General features: G+C 43.6%; 1 protein-coding gene across 1 annotated transcript in view; it reads right to left on the bottom strand.

The window, feature by feature from the left end:
• The window catches only part of DNAH8 (dynein axonemal heavy chain 8), a 594,173-nt gene that overhangs the window by 299,050 nt on the left and 269,188 nt on the right, over positions 1 to 25,935 (bottom strand). The window contains exons 30-33 of the mRNA XM_045010583.1: positions 18,452 to 18,687; positions 9,137 to 9,241; positions 8,436 to 8,549; positions 3,453 to 3,515 (exon numbers count right to left, since the gene is read on the bottom strand). Coding sequence (XP_044866518.1) covers positions 3,453 to 3,515; positions 8,436 to 8,549; positions 9,137 to 9,241; positions 18,452 to 18,687 — 518 coding nt within the window. The remainder of the gene's footprint in view (positions 1 to 3,452; positions 3,516 to 8,435; positions 8,550 to 9,136; positions 9,242 to 18,451; positions 18,688 to 25,935) is intronic.

Raw genomic sequence — 25,935 nt, 5'->3', positions numbered from 1 at the left:
CAGAAAAGGAGGGGTGGGGGAAGTTTTCAGCAGCTGCAGGTTGACCCAGAGACACTGACTGGGAGTGAGGGATCTGCAGCAAACAAACTGTAATTTGGTCCTCAAGAGAACAGCGGACACCAAGGCAAACCCATGTCTACATAGGGGCTTGAAGGGAATGTCAAGCATAGGTGACACAGTATGCACAGAAGTCTGTTATCTTAAATCTTTTTCTCTGAGTTATGTGAATCTTTTAGCAAATAAACCATGCTTTGTTTTGAAGAAACTGCTTCTGTCTCACTGCATATTGTTGCTTTCCACAGGCTCCTGAAGGAAAACTCTTGCAAAGTGCGGGGCCCATTGGGATTGCTAATAAATAACACAGTTGGCAATAGAGTCACGTCAGGTTTTCAGCCAGAATGTCTGGTAAAAAGGGAACCTGTCAGCATCCAGTTAGCTGTGCTAAAAGTCCAGTTACCTGTAGTAACCGGCCTCTTCCACTAAGTGGGGCGTGAAGAGCAGCAGCTGCGGCTGGAGCCATGAAGAGCTGCTCTCTGCTCCCTGCTGTGGATCCGGCAGTGTCTGGAGAGACCTGAGTGCCATGATCTGGCTGGGTCACTTGATGGTGAGCTGGGTTCCAGGACTCCAACAAGCGGAGCAGGGAAGGGGGTGGTACCTATGGCAAGGATGGGGGACAACAGCCCAGGCACCCACAAGAGGGGTGTGGAGAGCGGCAACAGCCCAAGCAACAGGTGTTCAGGAAGAGAAGGGGCAGGGAGAGGGGCGGCAGCATGCAGGGCAGCAAGGGGGCGAGCAACAAGTGGAGAGGAGCAGCAGTAACAGGCAGGGCAATACATAGGGCAAGGAGTGGGGGAACAGGCAAAGCTGCACATGGGGCAAGGAGGCAGCAGAGAGCCTGGGGAAGATGCTCCCGGGTTGCCCAGCCACTCTCTGCAGTTGGATTGCTTTGCTGCACCCGGCAAGAAAGCCCCATGGCTCATGGGCCCTGCCCCCTCTCACCATATTCCAGGTCATGGGCCACACCGCAAAGTGGCCTTGACTCATTTATAGCTCCACAAAGGCCAAATACGCTTGGCTCCTAAAGCTGGCTGAGCCCTGCACAGGGCCTGTGCTCACCAGGCTGCTTTGTGCCCACACTCAGTGTCCCAGGGACCCAGCCACCAGGCAGGGGAAAGCCCCCTGCAAAGCAGACCCCAGTCCAAGGGAAGCATGTAGACACCTGGCCCCCATGGGAGCTAGGGAATTGATTTCCTGGGGAGCAGGATTGCAGCCTAGGAGCAGGATACTTTGGAAGGGCATAGGTCACACATGTGCTGGAAAAGGAGTTTGGGCCAGTGGTTACAGCAGAGGGACTGAGCGATAAAACTCCTGGGTTCTATTCCCAGCTCTTTTACAGACTTGCTGGGTGACCCTGAGCAAATCATGTCCTTGCTCTGTGCCTCAGTTTCCCCTTCCATAAGATGGGGATGGCAATATCCACTTCAATTTACAGTGTACTTTGAGATCCCTGGCAGGAAAGCACTAGATCTGTACTAAGCATTAATGTGACGAGTGGCTGGATCATGGCTCGGAGCCCACTTGCTCCATGCAATTTTCCAGTAAGGTTCCGAGCAGACTGGGTGGAGCTCTGAGGGTCCCACGGGGACTGGGAAATGAATTGGAGGGCTCAATCCCATTGCTAGTGAGGCAAAAACTCCCATTGTTATTGCCTCCTAAACCAGCCCCATCCAAGGCAGCCTCAGTGGAGAGGCCAGCATGCAGGGACCCTCAAGACGAGCATCCTGCTCAGCCTCAGGGGGCCCCTCCGAGGCAAGGTGGGCTGGAAGCTCTGCCTGCTGTGTGCAGAGAGGTCCCAGCTCCCCCAAATCCAGGAAGCTCAGCCCAGCTCTGACCTCATTCGCCTCCCTCCTGGCCCAGACAGAGAACAGGAGCAAGTGGCAACACAGCTCTGTGTACATGCATGAGTCAGGTACCCAGATCAATTACTGGGTGTTGTTGTGCACGTCCCATCTTTGTCTCACGCTCGTCTGGTGATGTCCGCAAATTTAAAATGTGACGCTGAATTGTATATTAAGGAGCACACAAAAAAGCAATCTGGTTTTCAGAGGTTTTGTGAGTGCTCAGCACCACTGAAAACCTACTTCTCTTTATTAAGATGGCCAATTGAGATGCCATATTTTAGGCAGGAGGTTTGAAAGGCTTTATCTAGGTCCTTTAGACTTGATAAATGATTAGGTTTCAATATACCTTTATCAAGTCTGTTCTAACGTTTTTTGTTATGCATGGAAAAACTGTAATTAAACAACTCATTGACAGTATTCATATGAAGACTTCCAAGGTTGAGGAAGCTATCCAGCTAGAAAGGACTGCTGTCATGCCACCGGGGAAGGAGGATAAGGTTCTGGTACAGGGAGGATACTGGCTGCTGGTTACTTCTGGCAGCAGGCAGTGCTCCACCCCTACTCCCAACTCACTCACCATGGTGATGAAGAACCGTTATGCTGCCCTGGCAACGAGTAATGAGGAATCACCCCCAAAGGCTGAAGAGGAGAAGACATGTACCCCCAAGGCTGGGAGGATCATAGCCACCACTCTCAGGAGGAAACATAGGCTAGTGGTGGTTGGAGACTCTCTTCTGAGGGGGACAGAGGCACCCATCTGTCACCCTGACATGGAATCCTGGGAGGTATGCTGCATGCCAGGGGCCCGTATCTGAGATGCTACGGAGGGACTGTTGAGGATCATCCAGCCCTCTGACCCCATGCTACTCATCCATGTGGGTACTAATGATACTGCGAGGTATATCCTGCACCAGATCAGAAGTGACTACAGGGCTCTGGGAGTAAGGGTGAGGGAGTTGGGAGCACAGATGGTGTTTTCTTCAGTCCTTCCAGTCAAGGGTAGGGGCCTTGGCAGAGACAGATGAACACTGTTGCATAAACTGAAAATTGGTTTTAGGAAACTATCAAGCTTGGCAGCAAGTGTCTAATGAGGAAACAAAAACTTTAAGGGAGCTAGAGGTGTTGGTTTTGAAGAAAAGGCATACAGCCATTTGACTGTGACAAACAGAATGATGCAAAGGTACATATCAACTGTGAATCTTTGCTGCAGAAATCAATCCCTAAAAGCCCCTGAGAATTTCTGTTTCTAATACAGAAAATGTCTGTAGAAAACACACTGAACAAATTAAGTTTTTCTTCTTGTTATTATATCGAAGTAGTGTTTCAAGGTCCCAGTTGCACAGGGCCCATAGTGCTAGGTGCTGTATAATCACATAGTAAGAGACAATCCCTGCTCTGAACAGTTTATGATCTAAGTAATTTACAGAGTAAAGCTCAATATTGTCCATCAATTCCCGTGTTCCAGAGATAGTAATGGATCTTTTTCTAAACTCATTTTGATTCACAACTATGACTCTCAATTTAACATTTCAAAACTATTTTTTTTCTTACCTGGAATATTTGTAACCTATTGCTGGCTTCTTGTGGTGGTGTATTTGGAACCATGGGACCTTCCTAAAGCAAACAAATTTTAACCAAAGTGAATATTAACTCTTCAAGTGTGTTAAGGCAAATTCTATATTTACAAACCATTAGCATATACAAAATTGTTTAACTAGTCAAGAGGTATATGTAAGGGGTATATGAATCATTGAAGTGTGTCCATAAATCCCACTAATGCCAAAAGAGTTACAAAAGTGTATCAAAGGAAAAATATTCTAGATAAAATAGAAATTTCTGTAGTCTAATCAAATTTGCTATTAGTAGATAATATACTTGCATGTTCTGTATATTTTCATCCTGTCAAGAATAAAGTAAGAATGCGCAAAAAGTGACTTGAGGCGACTCTTTACTTTTATTAAAGGTATAATCAGAGTTACAGAATACTCAATCTGCCATGTATTGTTTTTCTTTTCACAGAGCTTACTTTCACTGGTATTTATTAGAACTGCACATAATTTCTTGTTAAGTATAACTTGAGGTGTTGGGAGTGGAAGGGAGGAAGATAGAAAGATTAACATACCAGTAACTGTATTTCAAGTACACCTCTACCCTGATATAACGCTGTCCTCAGGAGCCAAAAATTCTTACTGCGTTATAGGTGAAACTGCATTCTATCAAACTTGCTTTGAGCCACTGGAGCATGCAGCCCCGCCCCACCCCAGAGCGCTGCTTTACCGCGTTATATCCAAATTTGTGTTATATCGGGTCGCGTTATATCAGGGTAGAGATGTATATTGACTCTGTAGATCTGCATTATGGGATGCAAACCCGTTGTGACACAGAGATTGGAATCACTTAAAAAAAAGCAGCACCCATTAGGGCTGTGAAAGCATCCCCCATGACTATTGAAGGAAAGAAACAAAGGGCTCTGGTGACAGCCTTCATTTTTTCCACTACTTAAATCCCACTTCTCTGAAGAAGTTTGGAAGGAGAACAGAGAAGGCAAAATATTCGAAGAACTAGAATTCTATTTCTCGTTTGAGACTTATCCATGAGACCCACGGTAAAATTTTCAAAAGCCTTTACATTAAATCGGTGGGATATAGGCCCCTAAACAGAAATGTGTGAATAACTGACTTTTCAGTTGCTGGTCATACCAAAAAACAAAACAAAAAATTACTTCAGGTTGACCCAAATGAACATTTTTTTTTACATTTTTCAGTGCAACAAAATAATCAAAAAAATTGTTTTGACACAAGCAAAACATTTTGTTTGACCCAAAATGAAATATTTCATTCTGTTTTTAAGTTTTTCTAACCGTTTTAAAATAAAATTGAAGTACATTTCTAAACAAAGGTAGTTTTGTTTCAAAAAATCATGTTTAATTTAGAAAATTTCAAAAGAAATTGTTTTGATTTTTTCCAAATTTTCTTTTCTACCAAAACAATTCAGCAAATTCAACAAAAATTCACAAAGCATTTTTGTTGCCACAAATCTGCATTTTTCAGGTCAGAAAATGTTACCCAGATCTATTCCTAAGGCACTTACGTGCTTTTGAAAATGTTACTCTCAGTAATATGAGAAAAAATGAGCTAATCATTAAGACCAATTCTTTATAAAAGGTATAGAGCCTGATCTTTAGTTGATGAAAATCAAGATAGTTTCACAAATGAAGAATAATTGCAGTCTCCACTGAACTTGCTAAAGAAGTCAGAAGCATCACAAAATGCTTGGAGACAAGGCTGAGACAATACCCTTGGCGACCATCTCATGTTACTCTGGAAATTGCTCCAATAAGGCGTATCTAACTGTGCTCTGACTGAATAATGGGTATGCTAAGGAGGATTACAAGAACTGGGAAACCAGTTAGTCTACATTTGTCTGGGAGAGGACTTGGAGTCTGGAAAATTCCTAAACATCAGAATTAAGAAGCCAAGTGTTAATGCTAGGATTTATATACCCAGGATAACTCACAGATCACACTCAGGAATAGGGTGACCAGATGTCCCGATTTTATAGGGACAGTCCCGTTATTTGGGGCTTTTTTTAAAATGGGTTTCTATTACCCCCCCCACCCCCATCCAGATTTTTCACACTTGCTATCTGGTCACCCTACTCAGGAAGCTTGGGGTAAGGGGCAGAAGTAAACTGAGCATGCTTTCATAGAATAGAGAACTTTTTTGAGTATGGGACCAGACAACATCAATGGAGGCTGACCTGGAGGAGAGACAGAGAGACTCCAGGATTCGGAGGGGATGCCATGAAATGCTGGAAGGGGATCCTGAACACCCTAGAAACTCTGACCTAAGCCCAGATCATGTTCCACAGTGGTAATGAAAATGAAGTGAGGAAATGCATGTAGGGATTTATTATTTATGACTGGATCTGTATAGATTTTTTGCTATTTAAAGCAAGGAGTAATTGTGTTTAGAAACCTTTGCTGTGTAATATGCTTCACCTATCATGTGTCCCTAAAGAGTTACATTGTAAGCCCAGAATGCCCACAAAGTTGGAGTTCTGGGAGATGGTATGGTTAAACTACTGGGAGATCTGTGTGGGGAGGAAAGGAGACACAACACTGATCCTGGGGCTGAGGCCAGCTGGGCTGTGAAGATACATTTCCAAGAGGGGATAACAGAGAATCTATGCACAGGAAGTGTGCTATTGAGACCAAGTAAAGAGGCAGTGCTGCAGCATATTCAGACCAATGGAAGCTTAAAGCACACAGGGCCCAGGGATGTGGGACCCAAACACAGCATCCGGGTGGGTGTCCAGGAACAAGAGCTGTGTGAAAATGCATATAGGCCTTTTTTGTTTTATATCTTTGTGTGAAAGAATAAATAAAACTTTATTTTGAAGAAATTGTTTTTGAGTCACATTAATCAGCTGTCTGGATATGTGGACTCTCTACTCAGACCCTATGTTACCAGCACTCCCAGCTATCTCCGTGACACCACTGATTTCCTGAGGAAACTACAATGCATTGGTGACCTTCCAGAAAACACCATCCTAGCCACCATGGATGTAGATGCTCTCTACACAAACATCCCACACACTGATGGAATACAAGCTGTCAGGAACAGTATCCCTGATGATGCCACAGCACAACTGGTTGCTGAGCTCTGTGCCTTTATCCTCACACACAACTATTTCAAATGTAATGACAATATATATCTCCAGATCAGTGGCACCGCTATGGGCACCCGCATGGCCCCACAATATGCCAATATTTTTATGGCCGACCTGGAACAACTCTTCCTCAGCTCCCGTCCACTCACGCCCCTTCTCTACCTACGCTACATTGATGACATCTTCATCATCTGGACCCATGGGAAGGAGACTCTGGAAAAATTCCACCATGATTTCAACAGCTTCCACCCCTCCATCAACCTCAGCCTGGACCTATCTACACGGGAGGTCCACTTCCTAGACACCACGGTGCAAATAAGTGGTGGTCACATTAACACCACCCTATACCGAAAACCTACCAACCGCTATGCCTACCTTCATGCCTCCAGCTTCCATCCCGGGCACACCACAAGATCCATTGTCTACAGCCAAGCACTGAGGTACAACCGTATCTGCTCTAACCCCGCAGACAGAGACCAACACCTAGAAAATCTCCACCAAGCATTCTCAAGACTACAGTACCCACACGAGGAAATAAGGAAACAGATCAACAGAGCCAGACGTGTACCCAGAAGCCTCCTACTGCAAGACAAACCTAAGAAAGAAACCAACAGGACTCCACTGGCCATCACATACAGTCCCCAGCTCAAACCCCTCCAACGCATCATCAGGGATCTACAACCCATCCTGGACAATGATCCCACACTTTCACAGGCCTTGGGTGGCAGGCCAGTCCTCGCCCACAGACAACCTGCCAACCTGAAGCATATTCTCACCAGCAACTGCACACCGCACCATAGTAACTCTAGCTCAGGAACCAACCCATGCAACAAACCTCGATGCCAACTCTGCCCACATATCTACACCAGCAACACCATCACAGGACCTAACCAGATCAGCCACACCATCACCGGTTCATTCACCTGCACGTCCACCAATGTAATATATGCCATCATATGCCAGCAATGCCCCTCTGCTATGTACATCGGCCAAACTGGACAGTCTCTAAGGAAAAGGATAAATGGACACAAATCAGTCATTAGGAATGGCAATATACAAAAACCTGTAGGAGAACACTTCAACCTCCCTGGCCACACAATAGCAGATTTTAGGGTGGCCATCCTACAGCAAAAAAACTTTAGGACCAGACTTCAAAGAGAAACTGCTGAGCTCCAGTTCATCTGCAAATTTAACACCATCAGCTCAGGACTAAACAAAGACTGTGAATGGCTTGCCAATTACAGAACCAGTTTCTCCTCCCTTGGTTTTCACACCTCAGCTGCTGGAACAGGGCCTCATCCTCCCTGATTGATCTAACCTCGTTATCTCTAGCTTGCTTCTTGCTTGCTTATATATACACCTGCCCCTGGAAATTTCCACTGCTTCCATCCGAAGAAGTGGGTATTCACCCACGAAAGCTCATGCTGCAAAACGTCTGTTAGTCTATAAGGTGCCACAGGATTCTTTGCTGCTTCTATTAATCAGCTTGTTGGTCACAGGCTCCCATAGAAAAGTCTTACAGGTGCTAAACTCAGTTGGGTCTGTCAGATAGACATGGTTGAGAAATAGCAGGGGTGCAGCCCAGAGATGAAGATTAAGAGTGGTAAAACTGCGTGGTTCAACCCTTGAGAGAGATTAATGCAGGCAGGCTTATCATCTGAGGGGTGCACTTAAGAAGGACTAAAAGGGATCTAAAGCACAGCTGACCTAGTAACTATGACAGAAGGTCGGTTGGGTTACCATGCCCTCAGGAATTCATAGGGACAACTCAGCAGATCAAAAATTTGGTACTCAACTGCTGCAAGCCATATATTCCGAGGAACTGAACCACAAGCCCAATAGATAACTTCCAAACATAATTACCGTTTCATATGATGTGTCAAAGTTTGCCACATCTTCACGAAAAATTTCAACGGACTCTAAGAGATTACTCTTAAATTTTGGCTGAACTTGAACCAACTCATCTTGAACACTGACCTAAAATATAAATGAATGTTCATTTATTAATAAATTATTGAAATAAAGTTATTTCTTTAAAAATACTAATAAAGAAAGGGATGTCAATTCTATATAATCAAGTTGATTTGTTACATTAAAAAACTACAGAAACATTGGACAAAAAATAGCTTTTTATTCAGACAGCTAAATATGAAAACAGAGTTTAAAAAAAAAATCAAAACAAAAAACCCTAACACCTTCCAGGCATTATTTTCTTACAAGATGCTGTAACTTCCTCATCTTTAGAAAATTCAGAGAGGTCAAAACAAACTAAACTAAACTAAACTAACTACAGAACAAAATCCGAACATCCATATTCAGAGATTTTTTTTTAAAAGTACTAGGGAAGGACAAAACAAAAGGATAGGATTCAGCTGCATTCTGACACTATGAAATGTGGGAAGTACCTTACTTTTCTCGCTTTCATTGTAAGAGGTGACCAGTTCCAACACTGGCTACTCTTGGAGCAGTACATCTTATGTATTAGTCCCTTACTCTCATATAAGCCTAATGACTCATACTATCTTCTAATGAGTAGTAGAAAAAGTACAGATTCAGATACTTACAGCTTTGGTCTGTAATTTGTTAAAAGAATATCTAAGTGTATCAACTCCTTCTGATTCCTCTTTTGTCACCTCAACTTCAAATCTATTTAAAATACTATAGGCTTCCTATAAAAGAAGAAAAAATAATAATGATACAATTCAAATTTATTTGCAGGAATACAAAGTTTGTAAAATATACTTTAAACTAATACAGTCAACTTAGTTTAGGCCCAAAATTTATGTTTAGTTGTTTTCTTAAAAAGGGGCTTTGGATGAAGAAGAGCCAGACTCTGACTACAACAGATACAGCTAATCTTGTAATGAGCAGAGCTGTGTGAAATATTAGAGGCAAATTTAGAAACACTAGACATTGCCTTTGTTAATGTTCACAGAACCTCCTAAAATGTATTATTATATAACATGTTTTTCATGCTAATTACATTTTTTCAAAGTAGATTATTAATTTGTATACTATATGGATATACATGTACATTTTGAGAAATGTTCCCAACTCTGGATGATTATCAGCACCACACTGCATATTTCAAAGGTTTTCTATCATCCTGTTTACAAGGAATATTATTGCAATATGTTCAGACTGATTTATCAAGTGCTTTCACATATAATAATGCTGGGATGAGCCTAACATTGCTTGATTTTTTATGTAGTTTGGTTCTGTTAATGCGGCAGCTTATATATTCTCTAGTTTACTACCTTCATTGTAGAAATAGGGCACAGATTATTTACAGGGGAAAATGGGATAATTAGTTTAGTTTAAGGTTCATTACCAAGCAAAGAAAAATTATAACCAACTAAGACAAAAGGCTGAGTGAAGTATGTAAGCCACTTGCTTTGCTGTTGTGTACTTGTAGCGTGCATTCACTGCAACTTACGACTGCCTGTGAATACACAGTTCTTTCTTCCCTGCAATCCTCTATGCTTGGAAACCTCTTCATATCTCAGCCCAAGCCTACATCATCTCCTCTTCTAAGTATTCCCTTAACCCACACTTCAGTAAGGCTTATGAAGGGTATACCTACATTACAAAATTACTTCGATTTTACAGAATTTGATTTTTGGCAACGGATTGTAAAAGTCGAGTGCATGCGTCCACACTAAGCACATTAATTTGGCGGTGTGCGTCCATAGTACCGAGGCAAGCATAGACTTCCGGAGCATTGCACTGTGGGTAGTTATCCCATAGCTATCCCATAGTTCCTGCAGTCTCCCCTGCCCATTGGAATTCTGGGTTGAGATCCCAATGCCTGATGGGGCAAAAAACATTGTCACGGGTGGTTCTGGGTACATGTCGTCAGGCCCCCCTCTCCCTACCTCCCTCCGTGAAAGCAACGGCAGACAATCATTTTGCGCCTTTTTTCCTGGGTTACCTGTGCAGACGCCATACCACGGCAAGCATGGAGCCCGCTCAGCTGACCATCACCCTATGTCTTCTGGGTGCTGGCAGATGTGGGACTGCATTGCTACACAGCAGCAACTCATTGCCTTTTGGCAGCAGATAATGCATTACGCCGGGTAGCCATCATCATCATATTCCTGGGTGCTCTTTTAGCCGACCTTGGTGAGGTCGGTCAGGGGCACCTGGGCAGACATGGGAGTGACTCAGCCAGGTCATTCCCATCTTCTGCCAAGCACCCAGGAGATGATGATGGCTAGCAGTCATAATGCAGCATCTTCTGCTGAGCACCCATAAGATGAGGATGGCTAGCAGTCGTACTGCACTGTCTGCTGCCAGCCTAAGTTGTATAAGATAGATGGAGTGGATCAAAACAAGAAATAGACCAGATTTGTTTTGTATTCAATTGCTCCCCTCTCCCTCCATGAAATCAACGGCCTGCTAAATCCAGGGTTTTGAATTCAATCCTTGAGGGGGCCATTCTGTGTGACAGTTGTTTGTGTTTCTCCTTGATGCAAAGCCACCCCCTTTGTTGATTTTAATTCCCTGTAAGTCATGTTGTCAGTCACCCCTCCCTCCGTCAGAGCAACGGCAGACAATTGTTTCGTGCCTTTTTTCAGTGCAGACATCATACCATGGAAAGTATGGAGCCCGCTCATCTCAATGCAGCAACCATCAACATTGTAGACACCTCGTGCATTATCATGCAGTTTATGCAGAACCAGAACCTGAAAAAACAGGCAAGGAGGAGGCGACAGCAGTGCGGTGATGAGAGTGATGAGGACATGGACACAGAATTCTCTCAAAGCATGGGCGCCGGGGAAGGTTCATGCCGTTGTGGAAGTAGAGCAGGAACTGACAGGGATTTGAAGGGGATTTCAATGCAAACAGTCCCCTCTGTGAGCAAGAGTCAGGCTAGCTGTAACCCTAATAACGCAAGACTTGTAGAAGCGAGGATTGTGTGAGGCGAGTGAAAAAGAACTGTGAAAGAGGTTGTTTTGACCTTGTGTTAAGATAAAAATGGAATGCAGACTATAGCAGAAATTGTTGTGAGAAATAAGACAGAGAGAAGGAATATGTATAAACAATATGCAGCTGTTGCTCATTATCGTCTGTAAAAAAGGTATAAATGTTGGCTCTAATTGTTTATCTTTAGAGAGACCTGCCTAGGTGGGGGAAACCCTGTGTCCTAGTGCACTCTCTCCCTCCATGCAATTGCTAGAGAATAAAGTATCTGACTTGCTGCACCCAACCAGAGAGTAAGAATTCTGTTTTTCTTCGACACCGTGGAACGCTGATTCTGGGCCCGGGAAACAAGCACAGAGTGGTGGAACGGCATAGTGTTGCAGGTGTGGGACAATTCCCAGTGGCTGCAAAACTTTTGCATGCTTAAGGGCACTTTCATGGAACTTCGTGACTTGCTTTCCCCTGCCCTGAAGTGTCAGAATACCAAGATGAGAGCAGCCCTCACAGTTGAGAAGTGAGTGGTGATAGCCCTGTGGAAGCTTGCAGCGCCAGACAGCTACCAGTCAGTCGGGAATCAATTTGGAGTGGGCAAATCTACTGTGGGGGCTGCTGTGATGCAAGTAGCCAAAGCAATCACTGAGCTGCTGCTACCAAAGGTAGTGACTCTGGGAAATGTGCAGGTCATAGTAGATGGCTTTGCTGAAATGGGATTCCCTAACTGTGGTGGGGCAATAGACTGAACCCATATCCCCATCTTGGCACTGGACCATCAGGGCAACCAGTACATAAACCGCAAGGGGTACTTTTCAATGCTGCTGCAAGCACTGGTGGATCACAAGGGACGTTTCACCAACATCAATGTGGGATGGCCAGGAAGGATTCATGACGCTCGCGTCTTCAGGAACACTAGTCTGTTTAAACAGCTGCAGGAAGGGATTTACTTCCCAGACCAGAAAATTACCACTGGGGATGTTGACATGCCTATAGTTATCCTTAGGGACCCAGCCCACCCCTTAATGCCATGGCTCATGAAGCCATACACAGGCAGCCTGGACAGTAGTCAGGAGCTGTTCAACTATAAGCTGAGCAAGTGCAGAATGGTGGTAGAATGTGCATTTGGACGTTTAAAGGGTTGCTGGCGCACTCAGACCTCAGCGAAACCAATAATCCTATTGTTATTGCTGCTTGCTGTGTGCTCCACAATCTCTGTGAGAGTAAGGGGGAGATGTTTATGGAGAGGTGGGAGGTTGAGGCAAATCGCCTGGCCACTGATTACGCGCAGAAAAGACACCAGGGCAATTAGAAGAGCACACCAGGAAGCACTGCGCATCAGAGAAGCTTTGAAAACCAGTTTCATGACTGTCTAGGCTACGGTGTGACAGTTCTGTTTGTTTCTCCTTGATGAAAACCCGCCCCCTTGGTTGACTCATTCCCTGCAAGCCAGCCACCCTCCCCCTTCGATCACAGCTTGCTTGCAAAGGAAATAAAGTCACTATCATTTAAAAAACATGTACTCTTTATTAATTGATTATAAAAATAGGGAGAGAACTGACAAGATAGCTTGGGTAGGGTGTGGGAGGAGGGGAGGAGGAAAGTAAAAGGCTACTTCAAAACTTGTTGAATGACAGCCTTCTGTTGCTTGGGCTGTGATCCTGCTGCTGTTCCTGAAGCTCCACCAGATGCCGCAGCATGTCCGTTTGATCCCGCATAGCCCAGCGTTGCATCCTGCCTCCTCTGATCTTTCTGCCGCCACCTCTCATCTCGATCGTCCCTCCTGTCCTCATGTTCGTCCCTCCTGTCCTCACGTTCATTGGCCCCTTTCCTGTACTGTGATAATGTGTCCTTCCACACATTCAGATGAGCTCTTTCAATGCGCGTTGACTGCATTGTCACAGAGAACATTTCATCGTGCATGCGTTTTTTTTGCCGCCTTATCTGGGACAGCCTTTGGGACAGAGGAGGGAGGCTTCAAAAATTTGCAGTTGCGGGAGGGAAAAAAGGGAGAGAAGTATTTAAAAAGATACATTTTACAGAACAATGGGTATACTCTTTCACGGTGAACAACACTTTTCACATTACACAGCACATGTGATTTCGGTATAAGGTCGCATTTTGCATCTTATATTGAGTGCCTGCGGCTTTGGTGTTAGAGATCACAGAAGCAGGGCCAGGCAACAGAATTTGGTTGCAGGTGGCCATGGTAAGCCATACTCTTTTGACTTCTGCAACCTTCATAAAAGCAGCGCCCTCCTTTCCCATACCAAGCAAAGCCTGTTGAATGCTGCAGTTTTGTGTTAATGTGCAGCAGTAGAAACCAACCTAACCCCCCCCAATCCAATTCTCTGGGATGATGGCTTTACCCCTCTCCCCACCGCATGGCTGGTATCAGGGAAGATCCCTGCTAGCCAAATGCAAACAGCTCAGCGCCAATGCCCCCCACCACTTGGATAACTGCAGGGAGGATTTCTTTTCAGCCACAGGCAAACAGCCCAATAGGAATGGCCACCTCTGAATGTCCCCTTAATTAAATTCCCGTATTTCAACCAGGCTACCATGAACAATATCACTCTCCTGAGGATAACACAGAGAGATAAAGAATGGATGTTGCTTGAATGCCAACGAACACCGGGACCATATGCTGCCAGCTTTGTCATGCAATGATACCAGATTACTTGCTACTAGCATGGCCTGGTAAAGTGTCCTACCATGGAGGACGGAATAAGGCTGCTCTCCCCAGAAACCTTCTGCAAAGGCTTTTAGAGTACCTCCAGGAGAGCTTCATGGAGATGTCCCTGGAGGATTTCCGCTCCATCCCCAGACACATTAACAGACTTTTCCAGTAGTTGTACTGGCCACGAATGCATCCCAAGTCCTCAGGGCAAAATAATCATTAAAAAACACTTGCTTTTAAACCATGTATTATATATACAAATGTACACTCACCAGAGGTCCCTTCTATGGCTTCATAGTACAGGATACTGCCTTGGGAGGGTTGGGAGGGTATTTCAGTCAGGATGAGAAAAAGATCCTGGCTGTTGGGGAGAATGGTGTGCTGTGTGCTCTCCTCAAGCTCTCCTCCTTCTCATCTTCCCCATCGCAAAATCCTCAGGCATGGCTGAGAGTTCCTCCTCCTCGCAATCCACGGTCAGGGGTGGGGTAGTGGTGGCGCCCCTCCCAGAATTGCATGCAGCTCAGCGTAGAAGTGGCATATCCACGGCTCTGCCCCAGAGCGTCCGTTTGATTCTTTGGTTTTCTGGTACACTTATCTGAGGTCCTTAACTTTCACACAGCGCTGTGTTGAGTCCCTGTCGTGGCCTCTCTCCATCATGCCATTGGAGAATTTTTTCAAATGTATTGGCATTTCATCTTTTGGAACATAGTTCTGATAGCACGGAATCATCTCCCCATACAGCAATCAGATCCAGTACCTCCCATATGGTCCATGCTGGAGCTCTTTTTCGATTCTCGGACTGCATGGTTACCTGTGCTGATGAGCTCTGCATGGTCACCTGTGCTGATGAGGTCGACTGGCCAAACAGAAAATGAGATTCAAAAGTTCGTGAGGCTTTTCCTGTACACCTGGCCAGTGCATCTGAGTTGAAAGTGCTGTCCAGAGTGGTCACAATGGTGCACTGTGGGATAGTTCCTGAAGGCCAATACCGTCGAATTGCGTCCACACTAACCCTAATTCAAACCGGCAATATCGATTTCAGCACTAATCCCCTCATCGGGGAGGAGTACAGAAATTGATTTTAAGAGCCCTTTATGTCGAAGTAAATGGCTTCGTTGTGTGGACGGGTGCAGGGTTAATTGATTTAACACTGCTAAATTCGACCTAAACTCGTAGTGTAGACCAGGCCGAAGACTAGTCTTCCCCTCAACAAAGCATTAATTAAATCAATGAGGGCGTAAGGGGAACAAAAATCAAACAAAAACATGGAACTAACAAGTAAGTTGCTAATTATCATTGCTCTATATCCTAGTTTTTATCACATTCCTGGTTTATATGTTTTCCACGTAGGGCACAATCCTGAAAATATTTATATTTAAAAGTGACGTACTCATGTCAGTAATCCCATTGATGTGAGTGGAACTTACATGTTAGCAAACTCTATAGTATAGACTGTAAACACTTTGGGTCAGGACCTTATCCTTACACCCATCTCTAAGTATGTAGGACACATTTGAAGCTATTAAAATAAAATAAATAAATACTCATCAGATTCAGTAACATTTTCCCTACACATTTATAACAACATGAATTGGCTATACTAGAAGACATGTTGAACACTGCTGCTACTATCAGAATTTATTATTGTACTATAATCATTGTGGTTCGCCATCTCTCCCGTGATTGTCTGCATACAGCGTACAGGTCACAAGAACTGGTAGAAAGCTGGGTGCATGGTAGATTCCCCTAAGGAACAAGATGACTTATACTTTCCTAAAACTACTGCTGTTGGTGAAGATACTGTTCCATGTCTCCACTTGTGCTCATACTTCTCTTGTCTAAACTCTACCTATTCTTTTAATCTTGATGTTGGTGGTATTTACTAATTCTATTAGTGCTGTTAGCTTAAATTAATCAGGGAGCTGTATGGATGAGACATCTTTTCTCACAGTAGACGTGTTTTGGGCTGCTATAATAACAGAAATTCCATATCTGAAATAGATTAGAACTCATGAATAATGGATCATTAGAAAAGAATGTAAGAATCTTGGCCCTCCAGGACAACACAAAGGACAATGAATGACTCTGTGATAAATCCGGGCAGGGGGCGGGGGGGGAGCTTCCTTTTATGGACAACCAGCCAGCCAGTTGGCTATAAAATCCCTCTTGGTGCTGTTCTCTATTTGCTTTACCCGTAAAGGGTTAACAAGCCCACAGGTAAAAGGAAAGGAGTGGGCACCTGACCAAAAGAACCAATGGGAGGGTTAGAACTTTTTAAAATGGGGACAAAACTTCCCTTTGTCTGTGTGTTGTGGTTCTCCGGGAAAGAGGGAAACAGGGAGCAGTTATGCTCTGAGAAGCTGAAGGCCAGATATGAAAATCATCAGATCATATCTAGAACTACTTATTTAACAACCCAGATATGTAAGTAGATCAGAAATGTTTAGAAAGATGCGATTAGGTTTATTTCTGTTTATTTCTTATTGGCCTGTGGACTCCTCTGTGCTTTTTGTTTTGCTTGTAACCTTTAAGCTGGACCTCTAGAAGGTTATTCTTGATGTTTAATTGTTGTAAGTGGGTTTTTTAAATCTAGCAGAAGCTTAAGTGCCAGATGTATTTTCTTCCTTTTTGTTTTTTAATAAAATTTACCTATTTTTAATAACAGGATTGGATTTTTGGTGTCCTAAGAGGTATGTGCATATGTTGTTTAATTAGCTGGGGACAACAGCTAATTTACTTTGTTTTCTTTCTCAGCTCTTCTCTGGAAGGGGGGTGAAAGGGCTTGAGGGTACCCCACAGGAAGGAATTCCCAAGTGCACCTTCCTGGGTTTCAAGGGGTTTGCATTTGGGTGGTGGCAGCATCTACCCATCCAAGGTCAGAGAAAAGCTGTAACCTTGGGAGGTTGAAGTGGCCAGTATTAATTTTTAGAATCCTTACGGGCCCCCACCTTCTGCACTCAAAGTGTCAGAGTGGGGAATCAACCTTGACAGACTTGTATACCTAATTTGAAAAACAGACACTAGAAAAGGGCTTGTCTAAATTAGGGAAATTTGCACCAGTGTAACTACATCACTACAGTTACATTGGTGCAAACCCCTAGTGTAGACACACTGTACTGGTGCAATACTAGGTTTTCACTGTGAACACAATATGCAGTTATACCAGTGCAAATTTCCCTAATATAGAAAGCCTTATTTGAATTTAACATCAATATCCAGCAAACAAGCATAAGAGAATCTCAATAAATGCACTAAACCAGCTGAAGGACTTTCCTGTTTTATGTATGATCTGGACAGAATACTACTGGAGATATGAAAATGAAACATAATCCCTGACAGGCATACATTATTAATATTATTTGTATACAGTTACCACTGTGTGGAGTGCTTTACAGATGTGTAAAAAGACATAATTCCTACTTCAAAGTATCTACAAACTAGGCAGACAACATATAACACAGCAACCAGTTAAAGGAGGTAACAAAAATAGCATAAATGAATGCTGAAGTAAGGTAGTTTTTGTTATTTCTGTGCTTTTTTATTTTTTTAATAGCGGTTGTGAATCTGTCCATGAACGGAGGACTGAGGTTTGTAGGGATATTGAAAACACTCTTATTCTTTAATGTCAGTGACATCCAACATAGAGAACTACTGACATCAAAGAAAGTAGTGAAAGAAAGTCTATTTTATCTGACAAAATTAAAGGTACAACACCAATTACACATTAAACTTTGTTATATTGACATGTGCTTTTTCTGACTATGCCTTTACATTTGTTCTTTTTGTACTTTTGTAATCGTTTGAAATATTTAACCACTATCTTTCTGGTATCATGGTAGTCTTCAGAATGGAAAATGTTAGCATTTAGCCTTGTCCCTCCTTCCACAAAAGATGGACAATTTTAAAAAAAGAAATTAAAAAACTGGGAAAACTAAAAGAACTTACACTAGAAAAATTATGTATATACCTCTGACAATGTACTGTGACTTCCTAAATGAAAAGTGGCTCTGTGGAGGGAATCTGGAAGGCAGAAAGATAAGATTGCAGGAGGCTCTATCTATGCATACAAAAAAGGGTAGGACTAGGATGGTGAGTATCAAGAACAATAAAAGTGTTGCTGCAAGAAGGTAAAAGGGGAGAAATAAGTATTTTGTTTCCCATCCCTCAAAGTGGAGACTAGAGGAACATATACTCATCATTAGGGTTCTCCGAGTTTATTTAAAAAATCCCAAATTCTAAATAAATTATTTTATTTCAAAACAATAAAAATTAAGAAGCGTCTTACTTCAATAGGTCCCAAGGTCATATCCATTTGTATTTCATTATCACGTATGCTAGACAAAGCTTCCATTGCAAATCTGACATCATCTAAGTCACGAATAGGTCGAGATAATTTCTTCAAATATTCAGTTATAAATGATATCATGTCTGTCATTTTCTTCTTATATTCCTCATTTAAGTAACGACAGAGTAGCATCTTCCATGCTTTGGCTTCAATCGACAAAGCAAGTTTCAATGGTCCTGGTTTAAAAAACCCAATAGTTTATTGCATCTAAATTTTAATGCTCTGAAGACAACTACACTACTTATACAAAAGAATCATGTGTATAGCTTCAAAATATAATTATAGTCAGAAAAATTACTGTATAAAGTGAACTGAATTACTTCATTCTATTGTTTCATAATCATTTAAAAGTTATTTCACTTAATCTCTAGTTGCTTTGTACATTTTATCAGCTTTAAAGCATCTTAATAAGTTTATCTCACTAAAAGAACAAACATATAAGACAACTAACAAAAGGAGAAAATTATTCACTTATACTGCATCATTTCAAATTCACAGAAAAAATCTTCTTTTCATGGAAAATTAGTATAGCTTCATTAAAGTCAATGGAGCTAAACTGATTTACATCATCTGAAGATTTGGCATCTTGGGCCTATACTCTTTTACATGACTGCATCTGGAATACGCCACAACTAAAATTTTGAATTGTTACATCATATCATAAGCAGATAATACACACACACCCAACAGAGAAGCAGAAGAGCCAATGACTGCTTCAGTTACTGGTTATTTTTGGAACAAATAAGAATTTCAATAAACAACACTTCTGAACTCTAGCGATAGAACACGAGTAACTGCTAACCTAACATAATCATTATGTTCATAAAACAAGAATTGCGCATAAGTTACTTCCTGTTCTATTATGTGTTTGCCAAAATGTTCTCATCCGAGCACTAAACAGCTGAATTTGAAAGGGCATATTGGTGATCACAGATTAAACTTCTAGGAAGAGGCTTACATTTTTGAACCAAGGATGCTGAATGTTCTTGTGGTCCATACATATTGCAGGTTTTTCTTAATCCTACCAAGCAATTAACTTCAATAATATCTTGTGACAATGAGTTCCTCAGGCTCATTGCACAAAAAATATTTTCTTTTATGAGTTCAAATTTGCTATCTTTCTATTTAACTGAATGTCCCTTATTCAAAAAGATGAACTGAAGTGCCCAATCTACCTTCTCTATACCAACCATTCATTATATCTTTATCTTGTCCTTTCTCGTTCATTTTTTCTTTAAAATAAACAGTCCCACTTTTTCAATTTCTCTGTATTTGGAAGTTTTTTCCAGGCCTCTAGTTCATTATTTTTGCTCCATCATTCACCTCCTCTATTTCTACTATATTATATACATATATATGTGTGTATAGTGTAGTGTATTTATAACCATGTCGGTCCCAGGACCTTAGAATGACAAGGTAGCCCACTGTACCTCGAATGGCCCTTAGAATATGAGCTAACTACCTCTGCTAAACAATCTGTTCCCCCTTGTATTTAGTAGTGATGCTCGAAGTACCTTTCCTAGACCTGAAGAAGAGCACTGTGTAGCTGGAAAGCTTGTCTCTCTTACCAACAGAAGTTGATCCAATAAAAGATATTACCTCATCCACCTCATATATTAAGTAGAGTAACTAGAACTCAAGACCATATTTCAGGTGAGGCCTACCATTGACTTATATATACAACATTGTAAAGTTTTGAGTATTATTTTCCATCCCATTCTTCATGCATGCTGATATTTTATTAGGTTCTTTTTACTGCTGCTGATCATATAAGCAGAGGAATTCATTAAGCTGTCCACAATGTCCAGGTCTTTTTCCTGTACAGTAACACTTAGTTTAGAACCCAGCAAAGAATGCACGTAGTTCAAATTATTTCTCCCATTTTATGAATTACCTCACCCTTTTTAACAGCAAATTTCACCTGCCACTGTGTTAGTACTGTGCCATCAGAAGTTCACCCCAAATCCGTGTTCAGTCTTCATAAACCTAAATAATTTTCTGTTGTCTGCAAACTTTGCCACCTCACTGCTCACCTGGTTTCCCAGATTAATAAATATATTTAAAAACATCAGTGCCAATATGGAACCTGGTGGCAGCCCACAGAGAATCTTTTACCATGATGAAAATCAACCATTTATTTCTATTCTTTGTTTTCTGTCTCTTACCCAGTTTCTGATTCATGGCAGAACTTTGCCTCTCACCCTATGAATTCTGGTTAAGTCCTGAAAAGACTACTTGATTTTTAAGCAAGGTTCTTTCCCTACTGAGAAGCTCTACTGAATCTTTTTCACAAAGATCTTCATAGCAGAGGTGATTGTCATCAGAAAGCTATTTTGAACATTGCAGTCAATAGATCTACAGCTCATTTATACTAGGTGAGGATATGGCCCATGGGTTCCTCCATCTTATTGGAGGTAATGTGGACTGTGAGCATTTTTGCAAAGACCGGGGAGCACTGGAGATAGGTCAAAGGGCCGTGTTTGGATATGATTGTGGATCAACATATAGCAGAAACAGATGATTGCATTGACTCTTCCTTTATGATATGCACGCAAGCATAAGGTAAATCTGCTACATGGATAGAGGGGTTAGTTAGTTAATTAGTATCCATTATGCCTCTAGTGTTTAGGGCAGTGACAAAGCTCTTCCACTCCGGTCCGTGCCCCAGGGTTTTCAGCTCAGCTTCCACAGCTCTTCGCTATGTTGTTTTTAGGAAGCCTCATTTTTGCTTGCCTTCAGGTGTCCATCTCATTGCTATTCTGGTGATGGAATCAGTTTCCATCCCAAGCACATGGCAAATCCATCTCCAATGCCTCCTGGCAATGATGGTGCTCAAAGGTCTTGATTTGAGATTGTTCTGGGCCAAAATATATGGAGGATTTTTCTGAGGCAGTTTGTATGAAATGAAGACAGTTTGGACATGTCATACTTTGTTATTCCTCAGCATTCTGCACTATAAAATAGTGTTGAAAGCACGCAGCTCTGATAAATCTTCAGTTGGTTTTGGTGTTGTATTTGATCATTCCAGCCTATATTTAAACTCCTGAAGGTGTTCCAGGCTTTATTGATTCTGTTCCGGATGTCCTGGGCTTTTCTGCTGTCCTGGCTGATGGTGCTGCCCAAGTATGTGAATGTTTCTACATTGGTGAGAATGTGATCCTCTATCCGTATTGGTGATTGTAATAGTGCATGACATCTGTCTTATTGTGGTTGATTTCCAGTCCTATTTGCTGGCTGAATGTATTGAATCAGGTGTTTTTTTTCTTGTTTATGGTGGTGGGTATGTGACAGGAGAGCGAGATCATCTGCGAAGTCCAGGTCTTCAAGGGACAAGAAGGGGTGGAAGTTAATAATTCCATTCTTAGGCCTGGTCTACACTAGTCGGTTATTTTGGAATTAGCCGAGTTAATTAAAAAAAAAAATCAATCCGTCCACACCATTAAACCAGTTTTTTCAATTTAAAGGGCTCTTTAATCCGATTTCTGTACTCCACCTCGGCAAGTGAAGTAACGCTTAAATCAAGATCACAATCCCGGGTTAAAGGTATTGTGGACGCAATTTGACATTATTGGCCTCCAGGAGCTATACCAGAATGCTCCCTTGTGACCGCTCTGGACAACACTCTCAATTCCGATGCACTAGCCAGGTGGGCAGGAACAGCCCTGGGAACTTTTGAATTTCATTTCCTGTTTGGTCACCATCAGCACAGTCCACCATCACAGGCAACTATGCAGACTCCACCATCACAAGAGATCACACAGTCCCGGATTCGCAGACGAGCTCCAGCATGGTCCGAACGGGAGGTACTGGATCTCATCGCATGTTGGGGAGATGAATCTATTATGGCAGAACTACGTTCCAAAAAAAGGAACACAAATACATATGCTCCAGGGCCATGACGGAAAGAGGCTACTCCAGGGACATAGAGCAGTGTCGTACAAAAATCAAGGAACTCAGGAAAGTGTACCAAAAAGCCAGGGAGGCGAATGGGCAATCTGGGTCACATCCCCATACATGCTGCTTCTACAGTGAGCTGCATGCAATTATGGGGGGTGACACCACCACTACCCCACCACTGTCCGTGGACACCTGCAAGGGGGGAGTTGCATGTAGCAAGGAGGAGGAGTCATTGGAGGACGAAGAGGAGGAGGAGGAGAAGGAGGAGGACAGTGCACAGGCGGCAAGAGGGGAATCCGCTTTCCCTCCTAGCCAGGAACTATTCTTAATGCTGGGGCCAATAGCCTCCCCCCACTCCCAAGGCAAGCTCCCGGACCATGGCCCTGGAGAAGGTGCTTCTGGTGAGTGAGAGCCTGATCGGAGCCATGCAGTGGGGAGCTGGGGGGAAACCCAGCCGCTGGGCTGTTTGTGTTTAGTTTAAAGAGCTCATCCCTGCTCAGAGCCTCATCGGAGCCACACAGTGGGTACGGAGGTGGGTGGGAGGGTGTTGTGTAAAGCAATCATCCCAGAGAGCCCGCAGGCCCTCCTTTTATTAGGCAAATCCACCAGGCATTGCTTGCTATGGGAAAGGGGGACTGGCAATTTGAAAGCATTGAAATGAATGCGGAAGAAGCAGAACCCTGCGTGCCCCTAGGGCTTACCATGGCTGCTTGCAAGCTGAATTCTGTTGCCCAGCCGTGTGTGATGGTTTACTCACACCAAAGTGGCAGGCACTTCAGTACAAGAGGCAAAATGCTAACTTGCACCGAAAGAACATTTGCTGTGTATTATGAATTGCCTGTTTAACTGAGAAAGAGTGTCCCTTTTGTTCTCTGAAATGTATCTTTTAAAATGCTACCCTCCCTTTTTCTCTTCACGTGGGTGCAAATGGTTCAGCGCGGCACCTATCTACTCTGTCCCAGAGGCTGGTCCAGATTAGAAGATGGAAAAAATGAACTTGGGATGACATGTTTGCTGAGCTCATGCAGTCCTCCTGCATTAATAGGACCCAGCTGACTGCATAGAGGCAAACAATTGCAGAGTCATAGAATATCAGGGTTAGAAGGGACCTCAGGAGGTCATCTAGTCTAACCCCCTGCTCAAAGCAGGACCAATCCCCACACAGATTTTTGCCCCAGATCCCTAAATGGCCCCCTCAAGGACTGAGCTCACAACCCTGGGCTTAGCAGGCCAATGCTCAAACCACTGAGCTATCCCTCCTCCTGTAAAGCATTACAGGAACACGAAGAGAGTAGGGGCATGTGTGATGAGAGCAGGCAGGGCGCTATGGTCAAGCTCATGGGGGAGCGAACTGACATGCTACACTGTACGGTGTATCTAATGTGGGAAAGGCAGCAAGACCAGACTGAAGCTGCAGCCCCTGTATAACCACCCTCCCTCCTCCCCAAGTTCCATAGCCTCCTCACCCAGATGCCCAAGAACACGAGCACACTCAACCCCAGAGGATCGCCCAAGCAGCAGAAAGCTGGCATATGTGAACTTTTGATTTGGTTTCTGGACTTGTCCTTCCCTCCTCCTCCTCCTCCACCCCCCAACCCAATACCCCTCCTCCCCCCGGTCTACCTTCTGATTTCTCTCAATGTGTTGTGCAATAAATAATAAAGACTGGTTTTTTAAACAATTTTGACTTTATTTCCTTTCATATATACAGGGGCCGGGTAACTTCAAGAGAAACAAACACAACTGTCACATCGTACCCTGGCCAATCATGAAACTGGCTTTCAAAGCTTCTCTGATGTGCAGCGTGCCCTGCTGCACTCTTCTAATCGCCCTGTTGTCTGGCTGTGCGAAATTAGCCATCAGGCGAGTTGCCTCAACCTCCCACCCTGCCATAAATGTCTCCCCTTATTCTCACAGATATTGTGAAGCACACAACAAACAACAATTACAATTGGAATATTGGTTGTGCTGAGATCTAACCAAGTCAGTAAACTGCGGCCAGTGTGCTTTCAAATGTCCAAAAGCACACTCTACCACCATTCTGCACTTGCTCAGCCTATACTTGAACTGCTTCTTACTACTGTCCAGGGTGCCTGTGTATGGCTTCATGAGCCATGGAATTAAGGGGTAGGCTGGGTCCCAGAGGATAACTAGAGGCATTTCAACATCCCCAACAGTAATTTTCTGGTCTGGGAAGTAAGTCTCTTCCTGCAGCTGTTCAAACAGACCAGAGTTCCTGAAGATGCGAGCGTCATGCACCTTTCCCGGCCATCCCACGTTGATGTCGGTGAAACGTCCCTTGTGATCCACCAGTACTTGCAGCACCATGGAAAAGTACCTCTTGCGGTTTACATACTGGCCACCCCGGTGTGCTGGGGCCAAGATAGGGATATGCATTCCGTCTATCGCCCCGTCACAGTTAGGGAACCCCAGTGCATTAAAGCCATTCACAATGGTCTGCACATTTCCCAAAGTCACTATCCTTGATAGCAGCTGGTCAATGATTGTGTTGGCTACTTGCTGCACAGCAGTCCCCACAGTAGATTTGCCCACTCCAAACTGATTCCCGACTGACTGGTAGCTGTCGGGCGTTGCAAGCTTCCACAGTGCTATGGCCACTCGCTTCTCAACTGTGAGGGCTGCTCTCATTTTGGTGTCTTTGAGCTTCAGGGCAGTGGACAGCAAATCACAAAGTTCCATGAAAGTGGTCCTATGCATACAAAAGTTTTGAAGCCACTGGGAATCATCCCAGACCTGCAACACTATGCGGTCCCACCAGTCTGTGCTTGTTTCCCATGGCATGAACCTGGCCCAATGCCACCATGATCTCCCAATCACCACATGCTGTGCTTCTAGGAACGTCTGTGTCCATGTCCTCAACAGTATAGTAATCGCGCTGTCATCGCTTCCTCACCCAGTTTTGCAGGTACTGCACATACTGTTGGATAATGCATGAGGTATTTACAATGGTCAAAACTGCAGAGGAGATCTGAGTGGGCTCCATGCTTGCCACGCTATGATGCCTGCATGGGTAATCCCGGGGCGAAACGTAGGAGAGCTGTTCAGTTAGCACCCTAGTCACTAGGGTGTATTGCAAGCTCCCATAATGGTGAGCCTTCCATGATCACTTCGAGAGAGAGCGATCATATACTCCAAGGAGATTCTGGAAGACTGGAGCTGCATAGTCATGCAACAGAAAGGCATTTGGAGGCATAGTGAGCAGCCTTAATGAAGGGCCTCCAATAATGTACAAAGCTATAGTTGGTGTTGCTGGTATGCACACAAGAGTAATCCACATTTGACTATGCTGAAATTTCTGGCCCCAGTGGTGTCAGCCAAAGGTGATGCTGGCATCAGCAAAGGATATCTGTGTGACGGGTTGGAGCACAGAAATCCCCTTGGGAACTGCCAACTGATGTGCCAAGACTACTTCCGCCCTTGCTTTCCCTGCTAGCTTGGGACTCCAGCACCCTGTCTTGTTGAGCCAGACACGCCAGTCTGCTCCTACACAGACCCAGGGTCTGAAT

The sequence above is a fragment of the Mauremys mutica genome, chromosome 3 (assembly GCF_020497125.1).
Source record: "Mauremys mutica isolate MM-2020 ecotype Southern chromosome 3, ASM2049712v1, whole genome shotgun sequence".
In the NCBI taxonomy this organism is placed as follows: Eukaryota; Metazoa; Chordata; order Testudines; family Geoemydidae; genus Mauremys; species Mauremys mutica.
Note: the sequence above shows the minus strand (reverse complement) of the source record. Positions and strands in the feature narration are given on the sequence as shown.